General features: G+C 43.0%; 2 protein-coding genes across 3 annotated transcripts in view; both read left to right on the plus strand.

The window, feature by feature from the left end:
* atp8a1 (ATPase phospholipid transporting 8A1) overlaps nt 1-27494 on the plus strand; it is a 158743-nt gene that overhangs the window by 52577 nt on the left and 78672 nt on the right. Inside the window, exons 8-16 of one of the 2 annotated variants that reach the window (XM_079509325.1) lie at nt 1579-1648; nt 3827-3954; nt 4572-4683; nt 4931-5096; nt 8705-8832; nt 10890-10967; nt 11552-11640; nt 15266-15310; nt 20171-20243. In XM_079509325.1, the coding sequence (XP_079365451.1) occupies nt 1579-1648; nt 3827-3954; nt 4572-4683; nt 4931-5096; nt 8705-8832; nt 10890-10967; nt 11552-11640; nt 15266-15310; nt 20171-20243 (889 nt within the window). The remainder of the gene's footprint in view (nt 1-1578; nt 1649-3826; nt 3955-4571; nt 4684-4930; nt 5097-8704; nt 8833-10889; nt 10968-11551; nt 11641-15265; nt 15311-20170; nt 20244-27494) is intronic. The other variant, XM_079509326.1, reaches the window with a different exon arrangement.
* LOC306926649 (tRNA-splicing endonuclease subunit Sen2-like) lies at nt 23278-24483 on the plus strand (the record flags this gene model as incomplete). The annotated part of the gene is made up of 1 exon (XM_079506023.1): nt 23278-24483. One exon carries the CDS (start codon nt 23278-23280, stop codon nt 24481-24483), a length of 1206 nt encoding a protein of 401 aa, XP_079362149.1.

Consider the following 27494-nt stretch of genomic DNA (forward strand, 5'->3'; position numbering starts at 1 on the left):
TCATTGTGCTCGGCAAGCCTGCAGCCCCCGCACCCCGCTTCCTCCTTCTCTCCTCTATCCACCTCTTTGTCTTTCTATCTCTCTCTTTCCACCTCCCTCCCTCCCTCCCTTAGTGGTGTCCTGTAGCGCTCTGAAAGACCGCAGGACCAAGGGCAGCAGCAAACAAAGATGCTTAGAACCTTGTCTGTTCCCTCAGTCTACGCCATACTGTAAAAGTGTGAGTGTTAAAGGAAAACGTATAACTTAAACAAATTTTCAACCTTAATTCCTTGTTCTTATATCAGGAATGGAGATCAATAATAGTAGTGTTGCAAAAATACGTCTTCTGAGTATTTCTGCACAAGATGTTGATGCAGGGAAATACACAGAACACATTGGGTATTCTTTTGCCACACCATGTTATTGATCTGAATCTCCTCGCAGAACAATAGGAGTTAGGAAGAAATTGATGAAGTTTTTCTTTAATTTAGTGTGTACAAACGGAATTTGGTTTCACTTGTGTTCACTTTTGGAGTTAAATACTTTCGTGTGCACACTTGCCCCTTCAGGGTGATTTACACTTTGGTGGGATTCAAAACATAACTGTAATTGGTAGCGTTCATCCAATCTGGGAACCTATCACCAGTGGGGCGCCTATGTTTTCATTCCCGCTAACAACAATGTATACATGTTCTGAATGCCCCTACTGACAGATTCAGTAGCGCAGCTCGGAATCTGTTTTTGAGAGGTTAGCGCTCATCCAACACAACTAGTCTGTCATTTAGTTGTGCTGCATCTTTGTTTTGCGCGGCTCTTGTTTGACGGTGTTTTTCTGCCATACACCCCCACCAAACAGCACCTTCCTCCTTTCTGCCATACATCCCCCACCAAACGGCACCTTCCTCCTCAGTGGGTGATTGAGAATGCATTTGATGCTTAACCACTTATATACTTTGTTGACCGGAGTCCCCCAGGGGTCTATATTTGGTCCCCGACTTTTTTCCCTCTACATCAAATTTCTTTGTTGAAAATAGCCGACTGACAAGCTCTCAAGCTGTGAGCTTGTAGATCGGCTATTTTCGACAAATGTTCGCCTGTTTTGTCATACAAGGGTGTGGATTACTAGGGTTTAGGGCATTAAGCAACTAGTCGACTAGTTTATTAGTCGACTAGTAAATCCACTAGTCAACCTTGTTGGTACTAGTTGATAATTTTTTTATTTATGTATTTATTTCCCACGATTTTGTAGGCCTCAAGATCAGGTAGATTATAGTTATATGTACACAGTTTTTCAATGTACAAATATGTATTTTTAAAAAAAAAGGTTTATTTTTTTATTTGTTTTATTTTTTACACAATAGGTAGTTAAACAACTAGCCGACTAGTAAACTAGGCAACTAGTAAAAATGACTAGAAGTGAATGCCCTACTAGGGTTCAAGTGGTCAATGCAGTCTCATCAGTTACTCTGTTACTTCCAGTAAACTGAATATTCTGTGTAATTCAAACAATAATAATAAAGAAACTTTGTTCGATATCTTGCTTGAGTAAGTTCTAGACTACAGTACTCCAAGCCTCTATCTCCTTTCTCTCGTCACCAGTGAACCCCAGGGGATGTGCTACATCGAAACATCAAACCTGGATGGAGAAACCAACCTCAAAATCAGACAGGTGACCAAGCCTCTTAAAGGGGAAAAACACCCATTTTCAACATTTTACTATGTCATTAATATACCTTAGAGCTGTACCTTAGAGCTGTGTAAAAAAGTCCCCCCATTCTATGTTTCCTAGAACTGTAAGTATGAAAAAAATCATTAACATGGTGAAACACATCTTGATGACATCATCAAGATGTGTTTCACCATGTTAATGATTTTTTCAGACCTCTAGTTCTAGGAAACACAGAATGGGGGGACTTTTTATTATTTCCACACAACAGCTCTAAGGTATATTAATGACATAGTAAAATGTTGAAAATGAGTGGAATGCCCCTTTAACTTTTCTTACATCTACTGGCAATGTCCTGTAACTAGCTGTAGGTAAGCTGCTGTGGTGATGTTGAATAAGCCATTATGAATGAATATGATGTAAATTGATGCAAGGTGTTCCATAATTTCCGATACGTTCATAAAGGGGGTGTAAGTGATATTTGCAGTTAGTGATAAATAGCTCTATATTCCCACAGCAATCATTGTTATAGGGCAGGCTGTTTGTTCAGTAACAGTCTCTCCAGATCGATCAATTTTGATACCAATTTCATCCAATCAGGATAAAATCCAAAATGGAATTAGAATATTGGAAAAAATGGAAGCTACTCTATTTTTACCGACTCATCAAATGTGAGGTGGACTCAGGCAAATACTACTGGCGTGGTCATGCTGGACCTCCAAAAGGAATTTGACACTGTAAATCACTATACTGATTGATAAGTTGAAGGCAATCGTTTTTTACAGTGCATCCGTGAACAGGATGAAATCCTATCTAGCTGGGGGGGAGAAAACAGGTGGTGGAGGTGAACGGAACCCTGTCCTCCCCCTCCCAGTGAGATGCCACGTTCCTCAAGGATGCATATGTGGGCCTTTACTGTTCTTAATTTATGTTAACGACATGGCATCAGTTCATGCCAGAAATTTGTTCTTGTTTGCGGATGACTCTGCACTCCTGGTCTCAGGACAAGGACAATTTGCAAGTTGAAAAAGCCCTTGGCTCTGAACTTGGCAAAATCTGAACATGGCTCGCTGAACAAACTCAACTGTCATTACACCTGGGCAGAACTGAATCCATTCTTTTTGAGTCCGTTCAATGTGGGTGACAATGTTATCTCAAGGAAAGATGAAATTGTCTACCTGGATTGTATTTTAGAGAACTACCGACCGAATACAGCAACTTGCGATGGGCCTCGTCTTCAAGGTACTAAAAAGGATCAGTACCCAATGCCCATGTACCGTAGCCTGGTAAACCATCGCAACTTGCGATGGGCCTCGTCTTCAAGGTACTAAAAAGGATCAGTACCCAATGCCCATGTACCGTAGCCTGGTAAACCACTCGGTCGCGAGATTCAATTTCATTTTCATTCAGCAGACGGTCTGCTGAATGGAAACGAAATTGAATCCCGAGGCCTGGGCGGTTTACTAGGCTACATGTGCCTGTCAAACTACTTCAATAACGTGAGAGACACACAGGCACAACACAAGAGGGAGCTCCACTGATCTCGTTCAACCCAGATTTGGCACAAACATGGGGTTACATTCGCCCTACCAACAGCCATCACAAAGTGTGACTCCTTGCCCTCTTTCAAAACTAAACTGCCATAAGAGAGTACCTGTCTGCAATTTGCAACTGGTCCTCGACAATCTTGCATCTTTTATTTTTTAGTGCTGCTTTTTCCACTTTGGTGGTTTTTTAGTCTTTGACACCAGAAATGGTATACCATCTGAAAATACCTGGACTACAGCACTGTGTACTATTATCAATCAATCAATCAATCATTAAATGGGTTCTCTCTACTGATTGGAGGAAAATGGTGACCCACCTGAAAATGTATTTTCTATTATACCGGTACTAAAGATTGGGAGACCCCTGTTACTGAACAAAAATCTATGACAATGATTACTATCAGAGTATAGCTTTAAACTTTAAGAAAAAAAACTTTTTGTTTGAACCAAAATGTATTACTTGCAGCACCTTTTCAATGTAGGTTGGGTTAATTTTAGTCAGAAATGGAGGAATGCCTTCGAAGATTGTGAGAAGAGTGTGAGTGTCAGAAGAGTGATTGCCTATTCCGAGGGACAGTGTTAAAAGCTGCAGTGGCTGACCTGTACAGCGTGCATCCGCTCTGTTTGACGGCAGGGCCTCCAGATCACTGCAGAGATCAAGGACATTGACAGCCTAATGCGTCTCTCTGGACGCATGGAGTGTGAGAGCCCCAACCGCCATCTGTACGAGTTCGTAGGGAACATCCGACTGGATGGACACAGGTGGGTTTTGACAGAGTGCTACATGTCTGGCACCCATTCCTTCCTACACAGACACAGCTGCTGCCTGATTTATACTTAGTTGTGTGCTGCGAGGTGCGACACTTTGCGAGCTTGTAGATCGGCTATTTTCGGCACACAACACTGATATGAAACAAAGTTGAAATTATGCATTAGCCTAATTACATTGTCCCAACATTACATCATTTTAGGGATTATTTAGTCTCCCTACCAAACAAAACAAAAGTACCTACAGTACTGCTTATGTATTATTTAATTATGTAATTTGTTAGAAGGTTTTGGCATCTATTCTAGCCTGCGAAGTGCATTATTTAAATAGGAGAGGCAGCTTAGTTTTATGATATTATGGCCTTATGATTGGAGTTGGAGAGAATAAACCACATTAAGCACTGGCGCCAGAGCATACTGTACATCTAGATTTTAACTGTTGAGAGATCCTACAGGTGTTCGCAGGTGTAGCTGTCTGTAAGAGTCTGCCTGCCTGTCTGGAGCTAATCTCTCACACTGCTTGACAGATCAGTGTAATATGTCTTGTGCACACTATCACTAGTATCACTTTCAGATGGTAGATATTGAGAGATATGTGTGTGTCACTGCAGTACTGCGTCACTTGGACCGGATCAGATCCTACTGAGAGGAGCCCAGCTGAGGAACACCCAGTGGGTCCATGGTGTTGTGGTCTACACCGGGCATGACACCAAACTCATGCAGGTGAACAATGTCTGCCGAGTATTTACATGTTTTTACAATGTATTGATAAAATTTAACCCATTTTGGGCGGGAACCCCTTTTGGTGTTAGCATTATGTTATGCTTTAGCTATTGAAAAATACTGTCAGGATGTAGAAGACATTTTTAGAATCTGATCTCAGGTCAAAATGGGTTAAAAATTATAATAATGATAATAAAAAAGAAGGAACAATGAGTCGTAACATCTGGTTTTGTCATTCATTATCCAGAATTCCACCCGGCCTCCTCTGAAGCTGTCCAACGTGGAACGCATCACCAACTTCCAGATCTTGGTACTATTTGGCTGCCTGCTGGCTATCTCTCTGGTTTGCTCCATTGGCCAAACCATCTGGAAGTACCAGTATGGCAACGCAGCCTGGTACATGGACCTCAACTGTAAGAGCCCTGATGCCACAAACGCTACACCTTTTAATTCCACATATTTGGTCTCACTTGTCTGTGTCTGCTTAATTCTTTGTCATTTTGAGTTACCTTTATGTTAGTGTCGGTGTGTTGCTGTTTTTTCTTTATGTTGCCTTGGTTAAAGTACATGTATTGCAACACAAGTGAATGAAATATGTGGCAATGTGCGGGAATAACTGAATTCCCTGTAATCGTAAAACAGAAATCTGTGACATGCATAGACATGTGATGTGATTGAGTGAAAAAAAAGAAATGGTTGAATATCACTGCGCTGCTGTACCTTTTTAGTTCCTTTCTAACGTTCTGTTTGATTTTTGTTTTGTTTTTCTTTGTTGTCGTTTTTTAACAGCTCCAGGTAACAACCATTTTAAAGCCTTGGCCATCCGTGAATGACCCTCCCTTACTAACCCCTAACTGAAGCTCTGCCTTTGCTAAGCAAATGAAGTCCCCTCCCTCCCTATACGGTTGCCCTACTTTGTAGGGGCCCGTGCCATGGACGAGCACAAACCAGGGACCCAACCATAGGTGTTTCCCCTCCAGCTCTCTTATATTTTCATTGACTTTTGTTTTTTGGTGCCTGATCCAAACAGTGTCTCTCCTCTCCTCCCATGTTTTGTGGCATGTTAAACGCTTTGCAAATCCAAGCCTCAGACCTCTCCACCCCACCCCACCCCTCCCTTCCAATTTTTTTCCTTTTCCTCATTCTTTCATTGGAAATGAATTAGAACACTTATTGTCTGCTCTGAGCCTGGGAGATGAGGGTGTTCTCAGGAAGATTTCTTATATCGGGAGGGTTTAGATTTGTTTATTGCTTGAATGAAACACACAGCACAGCCCAAGGGACAAGCAACCACTGACATTTTCTAAATGTCTCCACTGTCTCATTTTGTTGTGATGATTTTTAAAGAGAAGACCGAGCCTGTACGGAAGAGATGGCTTAGAGAGATGCAGAAAAGCTAACTCATTTCTAACGCACGTTACAATATGAAAATTGTATTTTACATGAATGTAGGAAGGAAAGTAGGCAATAAGATCTGTACAGCTGCTGGTGTGGCATTGCAAATTCGACGTCCTTGACCAGCGTGTCTGTTGTGGTGAAGCTCTGAAACCAGGTTTGCAAAGCGGTTATCGTATCACCTCTGCCATTCCTCTGTATCCTGGCAGGCCTGTGAAGGAGAGGTTGTGCCCTGGTCAGTTTTAAGTCTGTTTTACGACTCACACTGTTCCTCTTTAGAAGATGTTGTATTGGCTCAGATTGGAATTCAGGTTGGTTTCAGTGCTGCCTTCTGTAACACTAAAACCCACAGCTACTGTATCAAGACCCTGCACTGTACTAACGAGGGGAATGTGAGTCATAAAGCAGGTGTCCATCTTGGGACTGATTGTCTTTCCTTGAGGAGCGGTGGAGACTAAGTCCAGTGCACATTATCCAACCTGTGACAAAAGAGAGAGGTGGCAAGTTGTCAATAGCTCTACCATGCGCACACACACACACACACACACACTAGTTGTCAATAGCTCTACCATGCGCGCACACACACTAGTTGTCAATAGCTCTACCATGCGCGCACACACACACACACACACACACAAGTTGTCAATAGCTCTACCATGCGCGCACACACACTAGTTGTTAATAGCTCTACCGTGCGCACACACACACACTAGTTGTCAATAGCTCTACCATGCGCAGTTGCGCACACACAGATGCACGCACAATTGTGACTGTAATTGCACACAGTTTATCCAAGCACACACATTGGACGCCTTGCGTGCAGACAGCAGCATCAGAACAGTCAACACCGGTGAGCAGTTAGCCCACCGCACATGAAACACCATGGCCCATATAACAGTCAACACCGGTGAGCAGTTAGCCCACCGCACATGAAACACCATGGCCCATATAACAGTCAACACCGGTGAGCAGTTAGCCCACCGCACATGAAACACCATGGCCCATATGTCACCAAGGGCTGTCATTATGCATGGTTCATAAATAATTCATTTGACTTTGACTCGGCATAGAGCGCTGACACCAGCTGTACAGCTGGCTGGCATTCTCCAATGCCTACATGTCTTAACATATTTCCTTTATGCAGATCAAGTACAACATAATGTATTCAGCGGCCATTTCACATTAAAATCCTCAGTGTTCATTTAACTCTGAGCGTGTGAAAATGGAATGAAGCTTTCCAGGTAAATGAACATGGAGGATTTGACTTGTTATGGATTCATGCCACCCGCTGACCATACCTCTCTGTTAAATCCATGTCTGCTAAATAGTAGGTAGCTGTGTTGTTGTTTTTTCTCCCTCTGCGTCATTTAGCTTCAGCTGATATTTACCTTCTTAAAATGCTGTCCTGTTAAATTCATAGGTGCACTGAGGATTTCTTGTTGCGCCTGAAAAGTTTGCTGGAGGTTGTAACTGGTCTCTTTGCCGCTGCTTTTAGATTTGAGGTAGTCTTCCTTTATATTCTGAAATGGTAGAACAAATTTGAAAACCGTCCTTTTGCTCTAACCTAGTGTTTTCTTGGTCAGCTTGCCAGCTTAATTTAAGTACACTATAACAAGGAACCATTTTGGCTAACACATGGAGTGAAATTATGACCTGTGCATGTAGTGTGCAGTGGTGTGATTGGCTTTTAACATTTCCTTAAAGGCTCTCAATTTAAATCCTCCAACGACTGTCTTCTGCTAGCAAAACTAAAAACAAATCTAATTTGTGCAAGTCGCAAGCTGGCTGCTTATACGGAAGTGAGCAAACTACAGGAGTTACTGTATAATTGATGCCATCAATGGTATCGCAATCCGCCCACTCTTTTCCACATGTTGTTGGTTGGAAATGTGCTATGGACTGAATCCCCCTCCTTTGTCTTGAGAGCATCCAACATGTTTGTCTTCCCCTCAACCTCTTACAAACCTTTCATGTGCTGTTGTACCAGTAGCAGTAGCTTCCCACCTCCCCCCCTTCACCCCCACCCCCCCACCCTTTTGTGCCATTTTGGTGTTTTTATTTTTGCGATCATTCATGTCTTGCTGAAGGGCTGTCCCTCTCAACCCTCAATGGTAAGATGAAGCCTTGGGTTGAGGAAGGTAACTCTTGCAACCTCCTACACGCTGAGGAAAGGTAAATCACATCGCTCATGATTTCGTGTTTGGTGTCAGTGGGGGTTACATGTGAATCACCATCGATTTGGGTGGGAGGGAGGGAGGGAAAAGCATCATTTGCATAGTGCTTTGTGGAAACCATTGCCTGGATCATGCTGGATGCCAAGGCTGCTGCTATAATGACACTATTGACACATCTACTGATGTCTCAGTCCCTGTTGGCTTTGGGACATCAAATTAGTCTGCTAATCAGTTGAGTGGTGAGGGGACGAGGTTGGGTGGAAGAGATGGTTTAAACTCCAGCTAATGCACAAAGTTGGCACAAACGCATCCTTGAGCGCTGGGATAACGTTGGCCATTAGCTGGGAGTAGCTTTGGGCATTTTCATTTTCCCAACGAATCTTGGTGGAACCACTACTCATGAGCTTCCTCTCTATTGCTCCCTTTGTCCAAACACTTGTTTTCTCTGACAGATGGTGGTGCGGCTAACTTTGGCCTCAACTTCCTCACGTTCATCATCCTTTTCAACAACCTCATTCCAATCAGTCTCCTCGTCACCCTGGAGGTTATCAAGTTCATCCAGGCCTTTTTCATAAATTGGGTGAGTTCAAATTAAAATTGTCCCCAACAATAAAGGGCCTTTATAATGAAACTTCACTTTTTCATAGTTTTTTTTTGGGGGTTCTGTGATGTCTCTTCTAAGATGTCTGGCTAGTTCAAAAACTCTGTACTTGAGCTCCACCCACAAGGGAGAGAAAATATTCTCCCTATTTTTGCCATGATGTTTTATTATTTATCTGTGCATTTAAAAAAACAGATTTCTAAATAAATGTGTTCGTTACACCTACATTTTTCACTTTCATTTTGTTTTATGTTTTCCCAATTGTCTACCCAATTATTTTAGTAATAAATTCCCCAATGTGTATCATGGTCTCTGTCACTGTCAGGTGCCCCACTGTTGGCCTGGGGACTGTATAGACAACTGACTGAATGACCTCCTCCGATACAAATGGAGTCGCCAGCTGCTGCTTTTCAACACAAGGGAGTGTAATGCAACCCTGGTTGAAACTCCTGGAGCGTAGTGGGCACTTATCCCCAGTGGTGGAAAAAGTACTCACATTTTTTACTTTATTGGCTACACACCAACCTTTGTTGTCCAGACTACCACAGACTGTAAGTCGTCTGAAGTTGTGAGATATGTCTGGTGTTAGCTGTGAAAAGGTAGCCGAATTCAGCTCCATCTACTCATAATTTTTTCATTGATATCGTGGTCAATCTGTCTTGTATACCCATTACCCATGAGTTTGTTGGAGAATGAGCACTCACACTCGGGCTTAATTGCAACGGTGAAAACAATGGTGAAACCTATACAATTTAGATCAGGGGTTTTCAACTGATTATCAACCAGGGACCACCCTGACTGAGAATCAATCTGTTGTGTTGGGAGGGGGATATGGGCGTTCATGGGTACAACTGTATGAGCGAGCAGACACGCGATTGATTATGGGCACATTTCCTAATACTGGTGACTTTACCAGGAAATCCGGTAGTTCTTGATGTCCGACTTCCCATTAACTGACAACTTTGGCGCGTCATCATACGTTACCAGATCATTTACTGTACTCAACTAGTGGTCAATAAAATTATATAAATTACAAATCTTCACTTCCTACATTACTAAATGCAGAAACCACATGCAATACCTTCACGGACCACCAGTGGTCCACGGACCACCAGTTGAAAACCCATTATCTAGATTTACACCTGTTGGATTCAGTTGGATTTTACTGACCTTACAAAGGATATGCCTTAGACTGAAAAGCAGGAGAAAGCACTTATGGATTGGTAAGTGAAATATACAGCATATAAAGCTTTATGTTCATTCATATTTTCTTTCATAGAAAATCTGACAGCTGATAAAGTGTATAGGGACTGTCTAATAAACAATGCTGTATATCCATTTGGCACATTACGCACCATGCGTTCATTACAGTGAATGTCTCACAAGCACACCCAGTCACTCACATGTTCCTATGCGTCTGCATTTTGAGCAAACATGCAGCACATGGCAGCGATACACCACGGTATTATGTGCTGTAGGCAGACGATATATATATATCTATGGACAAAATGCATTTACCAAAAGTACCACCTCCATGCAAGGGTAAACGGCTAACCAGAGATCTCTATCCCCTTCTCTGTGCCCCCGGCCGCTACCACACTGCTATTGACAATCGACTGGGTGGCTCGGTCAGCGAGTGACTGTCGAGCTACACCGAGCACGTTTGTGCGCGCTGTACTTCCCCTGTGTGGGGAAGTACAGCGCATTTGGAAAGATGGATGTCAATGATACCGGCTACACCGGACTCACGGATAGTGTCCTCTTTTTTTACGTGCGTATGCGGCCCCACTCGCACATATATTGTCTCCCAAATGGAAACAGCGGTTGGAAACAGCGGTTCGCACATGCATTATTTTTACGGACTGGCATATGTCACACGCACACTCGCTCGGTGTAGCTTGGCTGTGGCGCCTCATTACTCATTTTTGGCCACAGACACTTCCCAACCAACACTTATCAACGCCGCCGTCGGCCCGGTGAGTTTGGGGGTCAAGACTTTATCGTCCCTAGAAAGTTTTCTTTGTGATTGGTTTCAGGACACAGACATGCTGTATGAGCCCACCAACACTCCTGCCATGGCCCGCACCTCCAACCTGAACGAAGAGTTAGGCCAGGTAAAATGATGTGACACAAATTCCACTCTCACTTGCACTCAATACATTTCGACACACCACACCCTGCTTTTAGCTTAGAGTGTATACGCAATGATAAAATACAAAACATAAAAATATAAATTAATATATTACATTTGTACATTAATGTGCATACAGTACATTTACAATTATTATTTTTTTTTTTGCTATTTTGGCCAATTTTTGAAAACATTGCCTATAATGACATGTCCAAATTAGGGAGACCAGTACACACACACACACGCACACGCACGCACAGGGGTTCAATCAGCCCTCAACTGCTTCTGAAATACTAGGGGTTGGTCCATGCATCCAGCCACTCAGTAGTCAATTTGAGTGGCACCGCACAAAGCCACGGGGGAACGTATGTGTACTGTATGTCGGACATTACTAACCCAAACCCATCCTAACCTCAGTCTTAACCGGCCACATTACCACGTATGTCAGACGGATGGTGAGGGAAGCCTCGCCTTCCCTCCCCATCCCCTCCTCATATTTTTGACACACAGCGCAATATACTGTTGCTCTCTGTTACACCCCCCCCCCCCCAACAAACCCACCTGCAGGTGAAATACATTTTCTCTGACAAGACGGGAACGCTGACGTGCAACGTGATGCAGTTCAAGAAGTGCACCATCGCTGGTGTGACCTATGGGTGAGTCGCCGCTTCCCCACAGTGACCTCACTCCACCGTAGCTGCCTCCTCCACTCTCTGCCTCTTTTATGCACCCACCCAACCACCCACCCACCCACACCACCCCTCGAACCGCACCCCCCCCGTCGGCCTCATTTGACAACGAGTGTGAATCTGAGTACATCTGGTGTTTCTGTCTCTCTCCCAGCCTCCTCATTAGCAGCTGCATCACTGCTTCACCCATCGAAGGCTATAAATAAAAAAGCAGACAGACATTTGCAAGCAAAGGCACTGCCAACCTCGGCCCCCCTGTCACCCACCCACCCCCAACACGCGAGCGAACACACACACACACACACACACACACACACACACACACACACACACACACACACACACACACACGGGAATAGTTTGTTCCCGCTGGATGTTTGTTTTGTGTGAAATCTGACTGCACAACAGATTGCATTTTTCTTTGTCAGACGTAGACTTCACCTAAGTCGTTAGCTTGGCACCCTGCAACTTTAACAAATCTAATTCGATGCTCAGCATTGCAGGAGCTGTTTGTTCATAACAAAAACAGGCAAAAACACCCGACTTGGCGAAGGTTCTGCTCTTTTGTCACAGTACTTTATTCTGTTACAGGCTGACATTAGTTAAGTCAACCCTTGATGAAATTGCTCTATGAATAAACCATTAATTCACTTAAGCGCATAAATAATTAGCAGATTGAGAGGAAGGAAGTTTGGTGGGGAACAGGGTATCTCTACAAAGCCGAGGGAAGTGCTGGTGTGACACTATATGATTAATCCCATTAGAATTCAATTAAAAAACCTGATCGGTGAAGAGCATGCTTAAGGACATGAGTATTTTTATCTAGAGTTTCCTGTTCCATAGTTTATTGTATGCCATGCCAGCACAGAACATTGATGATTCTATGTATTTATTTTATGTATTTAATTTCTGCAGAAAAGTCCTTTGAACTAGTTTTACTTATCTTTTATCTTCGTTAGTATATGGTGGTCATTGGGATTGTTATGAGAGTTCTGCCCTTGCTTGAAATCAGTAAAGACTGTGGGCCAACAGGGAAAGAAACTAATTCCTCTAAACATGAAGCCTCACAAGAGGCTTGCCTTCTTTCCAAAAAAACACTACCTTCCTTTGGAAGTCTCAAATGAGGACACATACATATATGGATGAGTATTCCCTTTCAGGGGAGGAAGAGGAAGCCATTAATGATCCAAGCCTCTTTTGATAATACTACTGCAAGCAACTACTCTGTTAGACTAACAAAGTACGTACCGGTAGTTGCAATAGTCTTATCACCCTAAATCTGTCCCAGCAATGTATCTGAACGATAATAGTTCAGTTCAAATTGTTAATTTGACCCAAGCTTTTTGGCTAGTTTCCCCCTGTACAATAGTGCACGCCCGGTTACTAAACACAGTTGCTGATGCCACCCCCACCTATTTCACGTCACATGGTTACTAAACACAGTTGCTGATGCCACCCCCACCTATTTCACGTCACATGCATAGATGAAGTGCTGCTGTAATTAATAAAACCACCCCCCATGGTGTAGACACTAATTTATTCCACTGGATAAGAGTCCATCTCAATACATTAGGGTTAGAGTCAGACTAACTCTTAGTCTGACTCTCCTTGATTTAGCTGGACTGGAATGAAGAAATATTAATGAAATTCCTATGAAATTATGTGTAAAATAGACTATCAAGAGTTCAGATAGTTTTCAGTTTTTCAACAGTGATATGAGGTCTTTTTGTTATCATTGGAGGAGTGAAAATAGACGTGTGTGTGTGTGTGTGTGTGTGTGTGTGTGTGTGTGTGTGTGTGTGTGTGTGTGTGTGTGTGTGTGTGTGTGTGTGTGTGTGTGTGTGTGTGTGTGTGTGTGTGTGTGTGTGTGTGTGTGTGTGTGTGTGTGTGTGTGTGTGTGTGTGTGTGTGTGTGTGTGTGTGTCATTACGACTACATAGAGCACATAAAACGCATCAGAACAGAGAAGACAAAAAACAAGGCAAACATTGACACAAGATATACATAAATAATTATTACTTAACATAGTACAACTATAGGAAAGAAAGAGACAATCTTCACATGAGTGTGATTTTTGTTATAAGATTCTGGGCCGTTAATATTTTAATAAGGTAAGTACCTTCGTCTTCGTTTTAACAAAATGTCAGACCTACTATAATCCTATCCTGTTCCTGTATAACGACTGGAAGCGGTTGTCCGGCCGGGGGAAATTCAGTTTCACCCGGCTGATGGCTGCTCAGATGGATAGTGGTGAAGGTCCAGCAGTTGGTGAAGTGTCTTGCTCAGGGACACTTTGACACATAGCCGAGGCCAGAATGCGAACCGGGGTCATTCTTTCTTCCAGACTGTGCACTCTACCCATTCGGCTATGACGGCTATATAATTGGCTTGTTATTGCAGATATGTAATAAATACAACATTCCATAGGTTCGTTGGATTCACTCAGCCCTTAAGCCTGATTTATTTTTTTGTGGCAGAGAAAATAGCCTGCCCACAAGCTCACCTTGCGTCGCACCTCAGTGTCTTGCAAGCTTGTAGATCGTGGAATTTTCGGCGCGTGACACCGACATGCAAGGACGTGTAAATCACGCCTTGGGCTTGTGATGAAATCGAGGCAGTCGTAATGAAGTTGTGAGCCAGAGTGTTCAGTGAAGCATAGTGCCCGGTCAGTTCCACTCCCTCTCATATTATAATTAACAAAAGCCTGGACTGCACTGAATCTGCCACAGCAGAGGTTTGAAAATCATTTGGTGCCTTGGAACAGCAGTGCATTCTCACCACCATTTCAGGGGGTATTGGACATGGCAGCCAAGAAAGCACACACACACACACACACACACACACACACACACACACACACACGGCTAATTGCCAAGACTCCTCTTGCCTGATGCGGAAGTAGAGTGGAAGACCTCCCTTGAATTTTCTTTGCTTCCTAGATATTCACATTTCTGCCCAAGTTGGCCCTGCCTCTCTTTATCGTTTTAACATTTTGTTTAGTGTTTTTATAAGTGATCATCTAATATAATAATAATTGAATAATACAGTACATTGTACATGTATTTACAGCTCCCCTCTTGACCTATTTCTTCTGTGCCAGCTTTTAGCTATTAGGAGCTTACCCCATTTCCACCATTTAAACTGTAGAGTTCATTGATCATGGTTCTCTGGGGTCTATACTGTACATGCTATAGTCCCCCGTATTTAGCTTCTACACCAAACCTATTTACCGAAAACGGCTACAACTACTTGTATATCTGCAATTTTCTGCGAATGTTTGCCTGTTTTCGCGGGATCTTCGCCTATTATTATGACATTATGGACGCCTGGGTTCATGTGGTTTATGATGTCAAATACAACAGATCCTATATGTATTGGTGAATGACTCTCATAGAGAGTTCTCCCGCTATTTGCACCTATAGTTCTGCGTTGCACTTCTAGTCCTGTGCCTATAACCTGTCGGTAATCGTAACTCCCACCATGCAAGTGATCCAACTCATCCTAACCTCAAAGTCTTTAATCAGAGCCTGCGTGCTAACACAACATGCAGGAAACCAACATGCTTTTTACTTTCTCCACCTTCGCTTCAACAGTCACGTTCCTGAGGCTGAGGAGGGTAGTTTTGCTGAGGATGACGGGTAAGCGGTCCAACTGGGTGGTTGTGCAACTATGCTTGTGTGTTTTGTGTGTGTGTGCGTGCACTATATGTGTTCAGTGGTCTTGGGACTTGTTGTACATGACAGCAGTCCGTGTCTGATATGATTCGTATCTGCTGATGTCATAGAAAAGTCTGAAATGCGGAGTGTGCAAGGAAATGCGTAACTACTGTATAGGCAGGTGCTGTAAATTGATCTGTGGTGTTGTGGCAGGGTTGGCTTGCAAATAACAGATCAGAGTCAAAAATGTTTTCCTCTCCAAAACTGTGTGTTGATGTTGAGGCTGTCAAAAAGATGTCATCAGACACGCATTTCCATTTGATAGCATGAGCTTATCCTGTCTGCATGGGGGTTGTTTGTAAATACCTGTTATGTCAAACTGTGGAGAAATGATGCTGATGCTGCATTGAAATGGCCTGTCTCCAATGTGGATCTCTGACTTGGCTCCAATGTGGATTCTCGGACTTCATGTGACAAGCCTGACCATCTATAAAATCAGTCATCATCTATGATGTATCGATGACGTCTGACTCCATATCTGGGCAAGGTGCCAGTGCGATCACAGAACTGTTTAATTAACAAAGTTCAAAACATGTGAAAACAACGGCCATGGCCTAGTGGCAGCATGTGTGCAAAGTTGGGAGATGATGCCCAGTACACCGGGAGGAAGTAACGCTTTCACCTGTTAGAGTTGCTAGCACATCGACAAAGATCACCTTCCAAGCCTGGCTTCCTTTCCCCAAACATGGCCATGTGTGTTTGTAGAAAAACTCTGGCAAGTGTTTGAACTCTGTGATGAACTTGACCTGAGGCACCAGAGTAACCTAAACTGTTAATGTATTAAAATCTTGTATTCCACCGGCCTTCCACCTGTACTAGGAGGGAATAATGACAAGGGACCCCTAGCTAAACTAACTACTTGTTAAAACCACAATCATTGTAATGGTAGGAACTTGGATAGAGGGTATGCACATGCATAAAGTGAATGACAAATCGAGTGGCAAAGAGAGTTTAACGTTGTTTAACGTTGTTTAATGCAATCAGAAAGGACTTTTCTGTTTGGATGTATGGGCTGTCAAGGCCAGGAAGTAGTTTTTTGCCACTCAGTAGGCGTTCCTGCATAACTTCCGGGTATGATGATGATATCACGCGCATACCCTCTATAGGCCAGCCCGCTATTCCTCCTTTAATATGTTTTTGTTTACCATAGAAATGAAGTCTGTTGTAACGAAGACATTAGGTTGATACAGGCCTGTGACATGTTCCTTGTAATCATCGGTAACCAATCTCAATTAACTCAGTTCCAACATTGAAACTGTGAGGAAGTGTTGGTTTTTAAACAGGTGGCTCTCCATAAATGACTGGAACAGTGCAGGACATCATGGTCTCTTGCAGAATGTGGTGTGGTCAGACTGTGGTGGCTGAACAACCAGCACCCCTGTTTCCATAGTGACAGGATCTCTGCTTGCTGGCAGATAATCAATAACTGACCATCGCCCAAGCGAGCCTCGAGTTCCAGAAATCTCATCAAGACGATGGGTGTGGACTGGAGAGCTGCACCATTGCTGAAGATGACAACAGCTTAGCATTTATAAAACCTTATTTTCTTTACTCGGTCAAAAGAATGGTAATGAATCCAAATTAAGTTATTTGTCCAACTGTGTGCCCCACCCATATGCAGTTAAAGATGGAGTGCCGCAATTTTTGTATTTTTCCAGTTTTTCATGTGTCTATGAGGTGACAGTACTTCATTAGACACCCTGGAGTCATTTTTATGTGCAATGGTGTATTAACCTTGTATTTAGGGTTTCTTCCTGGAGGCTGAACACTTGACAGTCAAACGGGCCAATGAAATAAACAGTGATATAGTGACACCACACTATCAGCCCCTCCTCTAACCCCTCCCCTTTTATCATACAGCTACAGCTGTGGGTGTGCCCACAGCTGCAGCTGGTGGGCGTGCCCACATAAAATCAGCATTTTAACAAATACTGTACACTTTTTTTCAAAATTATACCTCCTTATATAACAAGACCTGATGATCATGTTTTAGGGTGGAAATAAATCACGGCACTCCATCTTTAACCTTTTCAGCCCAACAGCCACAGAGGGGAAAACTAGATGAATGTGTAACCATAAGATGAATGACCCAAAAACAATCACGTGACCATAACCTAATCAGAGCAAGACATCAGTAATAACATATTCACTATCATACAATCACCGAAAGCCATTTAGAGGAAGCGAGTGTGGTGTCCCTGTGCAGGGGGGCGTGGAGAAATGGAGAAATTGCCTTCCGCCTGTTCCATGACATGACATATTTTAATATAGGCCTGAGAGTATGATAGATTTCCTTTGCCTAGTGCATCTAGATGTAACACTGTGTCAACTCCACTCCTACCATTGTAATTGCATTGCTGTCTCTCCCCTGATGTTCCTTCAGCCCCAAAGCTATGTGCTGTAGACTAGAGCGTGCAGTGCTGGGTGGCTCTTACAGCCTTAACGGCACATCCTCTGGGGATTAGGGAGACTTACGGTTGCTAATGGCAGCGGTGGTAATGTTTCTATTAAGGACCGGTTCCACGGAGAGGTCTGCTTATCTTCGTGATCTATCGGCCTCTATTTATCACCGGATCGGCAATCGATCTCGGCCAGAGGATTAGTGGCTGCTGGCCATAGGAAGTTATTGTGCTTTGGCTGGGATTCAGAGATGCCTGACTTATGCATCTCAAGAGAAATCATGAGATTTGTAAGCAGACGCGGGCTATGTACTATTGATGCTTACCTTTTTGTTTGTAGTCTATCAAATGACATTCAACGCAATAATTCAACACCAGTTTTTATAAATAGATATACGCATGTTTCCTTTTTTATCTAATTTACAAGATCATTTTATGTTTCAATGGATGATTCTGATTGGGGAAATGGGTTGCTGACACTCTTATAAGCCGTATTAGCAATTATTTTGTCTCTTTGGTACCCATTCCTTTTGTGTCTTATAAAAACACAACGGCCACCAAGGAATAGCACACCCACATGTAAGGATGCAAAATTAATGAGTAGAAACTCTTGGGAATACAGAATTCTGTAATATTTCTCCCCATGTCCTCTGTATGAGCTGTCGTGCAAGAGTTCTTTCAGGACACTGAGTTGCCAAAGGGTCTCCCACTACCGCCTGCATGGACAGTATTGCCAAATGCTCACACTGTACTGTATATGTCATACAATCAATCCCCTGAAACACACTATCCAGATACTGTAGCTATTCAAAGAGTTAACCCATTTTGACCTGAGATCAGATTCTAAAAATGTCTTCTACATCCTGACAGTTTTCTGAAAAAGCTATGTTTCTGTCAGTGGTTCTTCGATTTTTCAAAAATAGCAGACCTACAAGCTCATAGCGCGCCACTCGGTGGCGCGCTATGAGCTTGTAGATCTGCTATTTTTCAATAGCTAAAGCATAACGCAATGCTAACACCAAAAGGGGTTCCCGCTCAAAATGGGTTAAAATAGTGCAAATGTCATTGTCAAACAAATATGGCTGCATCAGTGCCTTTTAATTTTGGTTTGTGATGCAGTTCTAAACTCAAATTCGTGTATATGCTTTCATATTTTCAAGCCTCAAACCTTTGCAGTATTCCTGCTAGAGACTGTCATTTTTTCCTCTTATTGAATTGAATACCAACGATACTTACCAGCAACTAATTCAAAGTACCAAACGCCTATGCATCAGCCTAAACCAGGGTTTCTCAAAGTGGATGCCGTCGCACAAGTCCAGGGGTGCCTCAGAATACTTGGCATTTATCAATATCACTTCAGTTTAACCATATAAATCTTCTAGTTGGACCCTCTATGGACCTGAATTGCACTGTACTTGGCGCATTCTTTTTCCATCTACACCGAATCTCTTCGACAAAAATAGCTCAAGCTCACAACACGTCACGTTGTGAACTTGCAGATCTGCTATTTTTGTATTTTAAGTATAAAGTTATTTTCAAAACTGATATTCTCTCACGTTTATACTGGATCTTCGAGGGAAAGATTTGCATATTTACGTGGAGTTTTATGACATAATGTTCTAAAACGTTACAATGTAATTCAGGTGTGGCGTGGATAAAAAAAGTTATTTACAGGGGTGTCCCAAGTCAAAAAAGTTTGAGAACTACTGGTCTAAACAATATACTATCATAAATAATAATCTGTACTGTACATTGAAGCTATAGGATACCAGGTAATCAATGAACCTAGAATTTGTTTAAATAACATTCTTAAGATTGTGGTCAAGAAAATACGCGCTTATTTTACGAATAACCAGGATGTCTGCATAGTAGTCAGTTGCTTGGTTAGTTGCTAGCATCAGTCGAGCAGAAGGTGGCAGGATACCCCTTCCCGGCGAATCTGTGGTGGAGTCTGAAGAGGTGAGTCTTCAGGTTGGCAGAAAATTGGGAGTCAGTCTGCAGTTCTGCTGCCTGACTGCAATGGAGAGTTTGTTCGACAGTCTGGGAGCCATGGATGTGTAATTGATGCGGAAACTGCTGGATAATGTCAAAAGGTTGCAATATGTACTACTGCATCTCAATTTTGCTATTGCAGTAATCAGAAAGGACATTTTGAGAATTTAGCCAGTCTTCAGTCAATCATAAATAGGACCTTTTTATATAGCACATTTCATACACAAAGGCAAATCAAAGTGGTACCTGGTGTACTGTACTTGGCCCAGACCACACCAACTACACTGACTAACTATGTGTTCTAGTCTTGTACACTTGTGTGTTATTACTTATTACATTATAAAGCATTTCAGTGAACCTTGTGGTTTTCTCTCTGCTGTCTCTCTTCCAGGCACAGCATACAGTCATCAGAGGAGGAAGGATTTAATGACCCAAGCTTACTGGAAAATCTCCAAAACAATCACGTAAGTAAAAGCCAGGCCTCCCCTTGCATAACACCAATTCAGTATCACAAACTTGCCATTGAGTTGAGAAACCGGGGTGCAATAATGGATAATTTGTATTACATCGGGTTGAAAAGTGAAGCTCTTTTATTAAAGCTAGTAGTACTGCAAGTGGTTTTTTTTTTAATGTATAAATAATTGTTAAAAGGTTAAAGCTCTATATCCTGATAGCCCTCCAACCCTTTAACACAATGAGTGCCAGGATTTCCTTCAAAATAAAGGCGCTAGAGTGTCAGAAGATATGAGAAAGTTTACTCTGAAAAGCCCGCCTTTCGTTCTCTCCAAAAACATGTTAGGCATAATGTTGCATCATTACCTCGCGATGATCACGCTAAAGTCTCTCTAGAAGCGTTAATATTCTAAACGAGAGGCTTGTTGAAGTCAGAAATGAAGACTGAAGTATGCCCATCTGGTCAAAACCATGGAGGCATTCTTTCTGAGCCGTAAAACAAGGAAGTGAACGGCAGCGTGCATGCGCGAAATAGCAAGGAGTATGGTGCAGAAGGAGAGGCCAACCCCCCAAAAAAAGAAAAGAAACTCTGAATTTATGTTTGATATCAATAAAAAAAAGCGCTATGACGTGTGTACACCTCCACTGGATCCATCGGTTGGATTAGATATGACGTTTGTACACGTCCTACGGTCTGAATGTGTTTATAAACAGAAAATACATTTCCAGATGGGTTGCCAATTTCAGCCAATCGGGAGAGTACCCATTTTTCAGCTTCAATTTTATAATAATGATATAATAATTGTGTTCCAGTTCAAATTCTATCTGCTGTTCCGCAGTTCATTTCTTTGTGTCATCACTTAGTTCCAATAGGCCTTCGCCAAGTCCCTCCGCAACCCGTTCTTGCAAGCTGTCCTTCCCCATAGAGATGCATGTTAAATGACAGGATTTCTCCATATTAATAATTGATCATTTCAGTAGCAAAGTCTTCAAAATGTCTTCTATATCTAGTCAACCAGGCCTGTAGTAGGCTATGCACTGGACAAATGTGCAAGACATTATTTCAATAAACTACAAATACGAGGAAATGACAGAGGGAGAAATCAACTTTGAACGACTACCCAATAGGATTTTTCATGTTGCACAATGTTATGTTGCATCCATGCAAAATAACATTGACAGCTATGAGGTGGCGAAAGCTTGACCTGCATTGCAACAGTTGCAAAACTATTTGGATTGGCATTGGACAATCACTTTTTGGGGTGGGATTTAGCGAAGGGCTAATTTCACTGTGTATCCTTTATGAGATCTCTCTCCTGATTGGATAAAACTAACTAAATGCATTTTCTGTTTACTAAAACTGAACAAACACTATAGCAATGAATAATATCATAATATACAGCTATTTAACACTTAAAGGTATATTCAGTGATTTGACTTAATTCAAATATCACTTATTTTTTCTTTTTTTCTGGATAATCCTCCCTACTATAGAGTGTGCTGACCATATAAGGAGTTCCTCCCTGTCCCCAGTGAGCCCCTGGGGTCAAAAAACCCTAGTTTCAGTTTTGGTGGCGGGTGGCAAAGCCTTCAACCAATCAGGATGAGAGGGGCCTTCCTCCAATCATGATCGAGTGGGGGCGGGCTTTGGTGCACATGCTGCACATGCTTCCCCCCACTGTAGAGCGTGCATGTGCACATTTTGTTACCGGGGCGGACTGGGTGGTTTTCCAAATCACCCAAATCACTGAATGCTCCTTTAAAATATATACTGGACTAGAGGTTGGGGCTGGTATGTGGCCCTCACACCTACGTCGCACCGCTGATCCCACAAATACAGTACGTCTGAGTCATGTCTGGGAGGCTTTGTTTGGTACCTGTTGTACCCGTCTGTCCGTGTCCCTTTATGCCCATATATGGAGATGTCAGTTTCTATATCTGTCTACCTGATTGATTGAATACTCTATTAACAGTTTGCAACAGTTTTAGCAATATTGTATAACTGTACAGAGGTACAGTTATACAATATTGCTAAAAGGACAACACATAAAGCCCTGAGGGCTTGTTTCCATTGTGGTCCTATTCAATTCATCAAGACATGATACAATATGAAAAGGGTTGAAAACCACGGATATAAAGACATGCAATACTATACAAGAAATCATCATACTAGGATCAGTAACAAATATTTGATGGCTGGTGGTAGGGCATTCCACATTTTTGAATTAATTCATCCTCATGTTGATGCCAAATCTGGGGGGAATGAGATCAGTGGAGCTCCCTCTGGTGTTGTGCCCGTGGGCATTTCTCACTCTTTTGAAGTAATAATACAGTCGTACATGGGCACTGTGGGTCCCTTGAATATCTTGAAAACCATGATATCATGTCATAAGTTTTGTGCTCGTATATGGAGCTGACTGATTTGTTCGCACCTGAAGCCATGATGACACATTGAGGTTATACAACACACTCCATATTTGGGCATAGTTTCATTGGGAACCCCTTACAGTATATGGTTATGGCTGAGTCATAGTGACTCAACCTATATGGTTGAGCGGAGTCTCTCAAGGCTCTATGCTAGTGTATTTTAGTTTTTTGCTCTGCGTTCAAAGCGACACATTCTAAGGTTGTAGACTGTAGAGACTTGGTGGCTTATAGTATGATGATGACTATACAACACCCAAGTCAACATGCGTCTATTGTGCCAAACTATTTGACTATCGCTCTTCCACAGTCTGACCGACAACAACAACTCCATATTTGGGCATGGTTGATCTGCAGCTCCATATATGGAGCCGGTGGAGACATCTAGACCGACATCATGTTAACGTGAAACTCCATATGTGGATATCGCTGACTAACATCAGTGAGATGACATGAGCATCCGGCCACTAGTTGCCTTGCCCCACCTTCCGAACCACATGGGTTAGATATCCAGGTTAAGTTCTCACTGCACACCACTGCGGCGGGTTCTAGTTATAGGACGACTTTGCCCTTCCCTTTGATTGGTATGTTTTATCATTATTATGAAACACTCATGACAACATGATGTTTACAGCTCCTCAGAGGAGGAAGAGAGTCTATGAGGAGTATGAAGCTCCGTTCCCACTGCTGGGGAGTCAGGAGATAAGCCCGCACAGGGACACGGTTTACCAGGGCGAACTGATCAACAACACCGTACTGATCCGACACCCAGCACACATCTTGGACATATATGGGAAGGGTTATTTTGGTAAAGGCATTCTATCCAGAGCCAGACCAGAGCACCGCACCTCCGACCAAGTCTTTTGTGGCCGTAGCATACGGGACATCACACAATCCAAGTACAAGCAGCAGGTGAGTCTGGCTCAAGGATTGGACGAGGAGGCTCTCGGTGAAACTCTCCTCAAGCTGTCTCAACCAGCGAATGTGGAGGATGAACGGGAAGAGGCGGGACCAGGAGAGAAGTGTCGCAAGGAGCAGAGTGATGTTGACAGCTGTATGGGGTCTGAGGAGGGGGATCTGGGCAGCGTGTGTGCCCAAGATAAGAGGCTATGGTCGGGCTCAAAGAGGGATTCACACCCTGTGGAGATCCAGGCTAAAATACCTAGCAGGTTAAGGTGCACTGAACAGACCTTTTCACCCCCGACCTCTGACCCTGAACAGTGGGCAGACTGCCGGTTCCTGCTGGATGCTGATGGTATAGAGCAGGTAGAGCAGGAGGGGAACAGACAGGCGAAGGTCAGTCCATTCGGAATCACAGAGTATCTACAACTCACTCTGGAGGAGGCGTTTTTCTTGGTGTATGCACTGGGCTGCCTCTCCGTGTACTCTGACCAGGAACCTCAGTCTGTTGTCCAGCTCTGGCGACGGTTCCAGTCCATTCAGAGCAACTTCCCGTGGTCATACACCGCCTATCATTTCTACAGATCTAAAGGCTGGGTTCCAAAACCTGGACTCAAATATGGATCTGACCTAATGCTGTACAGGAAAGGCCCTCCATTCTATCATGCCAGCTATTCTGTGGTTGTACAGGCTGTTGGCTGCGGTGCACTCGCAACACTGCGCTCGTTCAGCTGGCGTTCTCTAGCGGCTCTCAACCGCATCACTGCCAACGTCTCCAAGGAACTACTGTTATGTTACATCATCCACCCTGACGACTTGTCAGAATCTGACCTGGATTCTCCTCTCTGTCTGAACAGACTGACTGTCCAGGAAGTCATTATGAGCAGGTGGATTTCTTCTCGAGAGCGAGAACAAGACGACATTTAATTGGCAGACCCAGTGACGAGAAGACTTCTCTGATTGGATGCCGAGAGTGAGACAATACTTGGGTGTGTCCTGTCAGCTAACACGGTGTGGAATGGATGAACAGAAGACTGCTGTAGTCAAAGTGAAAGGTTGGGTCAAAGAAAAGGGTATTTTGAATGGTGACAGAATGTATTGATGCGAGAAGCTAACTGATGTTTTCATTTGCAATGTTCAAAGAGTGGTTAGAACCTTTTTCTCCCAGTAGAATGTTCAAGTACGCTTTCAGACATTTCTCGACACCCCAAAACATTTATAATAAATTGACATTAATCTAACCTTGTGTAATTTCCTGAATAATTAGTAAATCTGTGATTAAAATCATGCCAACAGTGTGACTAATGTTTCCTCTTAAGCGAATGCAAACACAAGCACAAACACAGCCTAATTAGCTCATTCTGAGGGGCTGTCTGTTTTTATACGGTTGCTACTGTAATTATAAAATGTTTTCAAAACTCTAGAACAGTGGTTTTCAAAGTGGAGGGCATGGCCTCCAGATGGGCCACCTGGGGGGCAATTGGAAAGTACTGAACAAAAAAGCATGAACAGAAATGTAATTAAAATGAATGTTGTCTTTTTGTTGACATTTTTCAAAAATAAATTAAACATTGTTGCTATGTTTCTTTTCACAAAAGTGGGGCTGCAGCCATAGGCTATAGCCTTTTTGGGGATCCTTGGAAGAAAACCTTTGTGAACCCCTGCCCTAAAACTCTTATTGTCTTTTTTTTGTGAAATATGTTTATTGATTTTGTTAAAATATAAACAAACACCAATGACAAGAAGACCACTCAGACACATGACAAAATGAAAAAGCAAAGTCTATTAAAACTGAGCTTTATTTTAGAAACCATGTAATATAAAACAATAGTGGTGAAAAGATCAGTTACCAAGGATATCAAGACAATGGTATGACATAAAGCTGGCATACAGACAGTTATGATTAAGATTGGCATGGGAATCCCCTAAGCACGGCAGCGGACAATGTAGGTCTAATATAGTCCAAATGTGGATCCCAGAACTTGTAGAAACTATCCTTGGAATGCAACAAACATGTAATTTATTCAGTGGGGAAATAGTTTCAGTACTATGTAATTCAAGTGGGTGTTCCTACAGTGCTACTCCAGCTGACGGCTTACACTAGCATAAAGGCTGACTTGGATATTTAGTCATCTTTCCATCGTGCGTCATCCTTCATGTAATGAAAGCTAATATAATTTGGCACTGCTTGATAATCAGTTCTGTATGATTCACCTTAAGAAGTCGACCCACGAATCGGTCTCATCTCAGGAATATAGTCTGTCACACACATTTTGGACCTGTACCAGAGTTTGTAGAGCAGGGTAGCAGGTGCCACCTGTAACCGTTTGTAGAGCAGGGTAGCAGGTGCCACCTGTAACAGTTTGTAGAGCGGGGTAGCAGGTGCCACCTGTAACCGTTTGTAGAGCAGGGTAGCAGGTGCCACCTGTAACAGTTTGTAGAGCGGGGTAGCAGGTGCCACCTGTAACCGTTTGTAGAGCAGGGTAGCAGGTTCCACCTGTAACAGTTTGTAGAGCAGGGTAGCAGGTGCCACCTGTAACAGTTTGTAGAGCAGGGTAGCAGGTGCCACCTGTAACATTCGAGATGGGTTAAAGGCAGCTGTGATTGATTGGCTGGTTGCGTCACTGGGTTGCCAGACATTGTGGGGGAGGCGAGATGTCACGTCTAATTACTTACATACAGCGGCGTCGCCTAGGGAAGGGAACTAATCCCACTGTGATGTTTGCCATGTTGTGACAGCAGAAACTCTCCACACATTAATGAGTTTGTCTAGGATCTGCTTTGGTTAGCCTACATACCGAGAAACCAGCAGTGCACAAATTGCTAATTGGGAGGAAAAACAGGCAAATGGTCCTTGTAGCTGTGTAAGCGTTCTGCCTAATTGGTGGTGCATGTCTCCGTTTCTTGCACTCTTCTCTTGCATTTATTGTCACTTTTTGTCGTCTTTTACAGTAGGAACATGTCACCTTTTGACATATGAGTAGATCAAAATTGTGGAATGACTTGCAACAAACCTCCTTGGATCAACGCATTCAAGTTAAAACACTATCTACGTTCAGAGGTCATACTGTACCTCCTTAAACACTTTCAACTTGGCATTATTATTTTAGCCAAAAAAAGCAAAGATCTGTCTACAAGCTCACAACACATTGCATCGCATCATGTATGACAAAGTATAGGCAGGGCTTATGTGGTTAATCATGCCTAAGCCCACACATTAACAACAGTTTAGCATCACTCTGGCCTGTATGGATGACCAGTGTTCAGTGATGAAAATGAATGATCGGGATCCGCTCGTAATTCCAGTGCATTAGTCCGAAATGTGGCTTCACATGGATTTAGGGACAGGATTAGTAATGTGGCTAGTCGGACCAACGCGCCGTCAGTATAATGCGCCGTCGAAATAAGGACATTGACCCAGAATGAACATCCCCAGGGTGCCCTGGTAGCTCACCTGGTAAGAACCCATCCCACATAAATAAGGCAATAGTTCTTCCCACAGCCGTCCCGGGATCTAATATAACCCAAGACTTGCATATAACCCCCCTCCCCCCTTATTTCACACCTTTCCTGTCTCTCTGTTCACTTTTTATCATGAATAAAGCAGAAATGCTGAAAAACATAATCTTAAACAATAAATAAATAAATACAGACATCCCCTTGAGTGCTTCGTATTGACTCTATTCCTGTCTGTTTGCTTGCCTCAGTCGGGCCCTCTGTTTCCTACTGTGTCGCCTCTTCACCTTCTTTCCACGCTGGACGTGTCTGAAGCGATGAGTGTCCGTCACTGTTGCCGTGACAGAGATTTACCCAGGAGTCTGCGGGGGCGAGAGTTGGTGGCACCATTTTAGCTGTCACATCTTATCGCACTGTCAGTCAGAGCCCTCTGTGGGCGTAGTGACGTTCTCTAAGCTCTCCGCTTAGGTGACCATCACCCT

Source organism: Electrona antarctica (genome assembly GCF_951216825.1).
Source record: "Electrona antarctica genome assembly, chromosome: 1".
NCBI classification, from domain to species: Eukaryota; Metazoa; Chordata; class Actinopteri; order Myctophiformes; family Myctophidae; genus Electrona; species Electrona antarctica.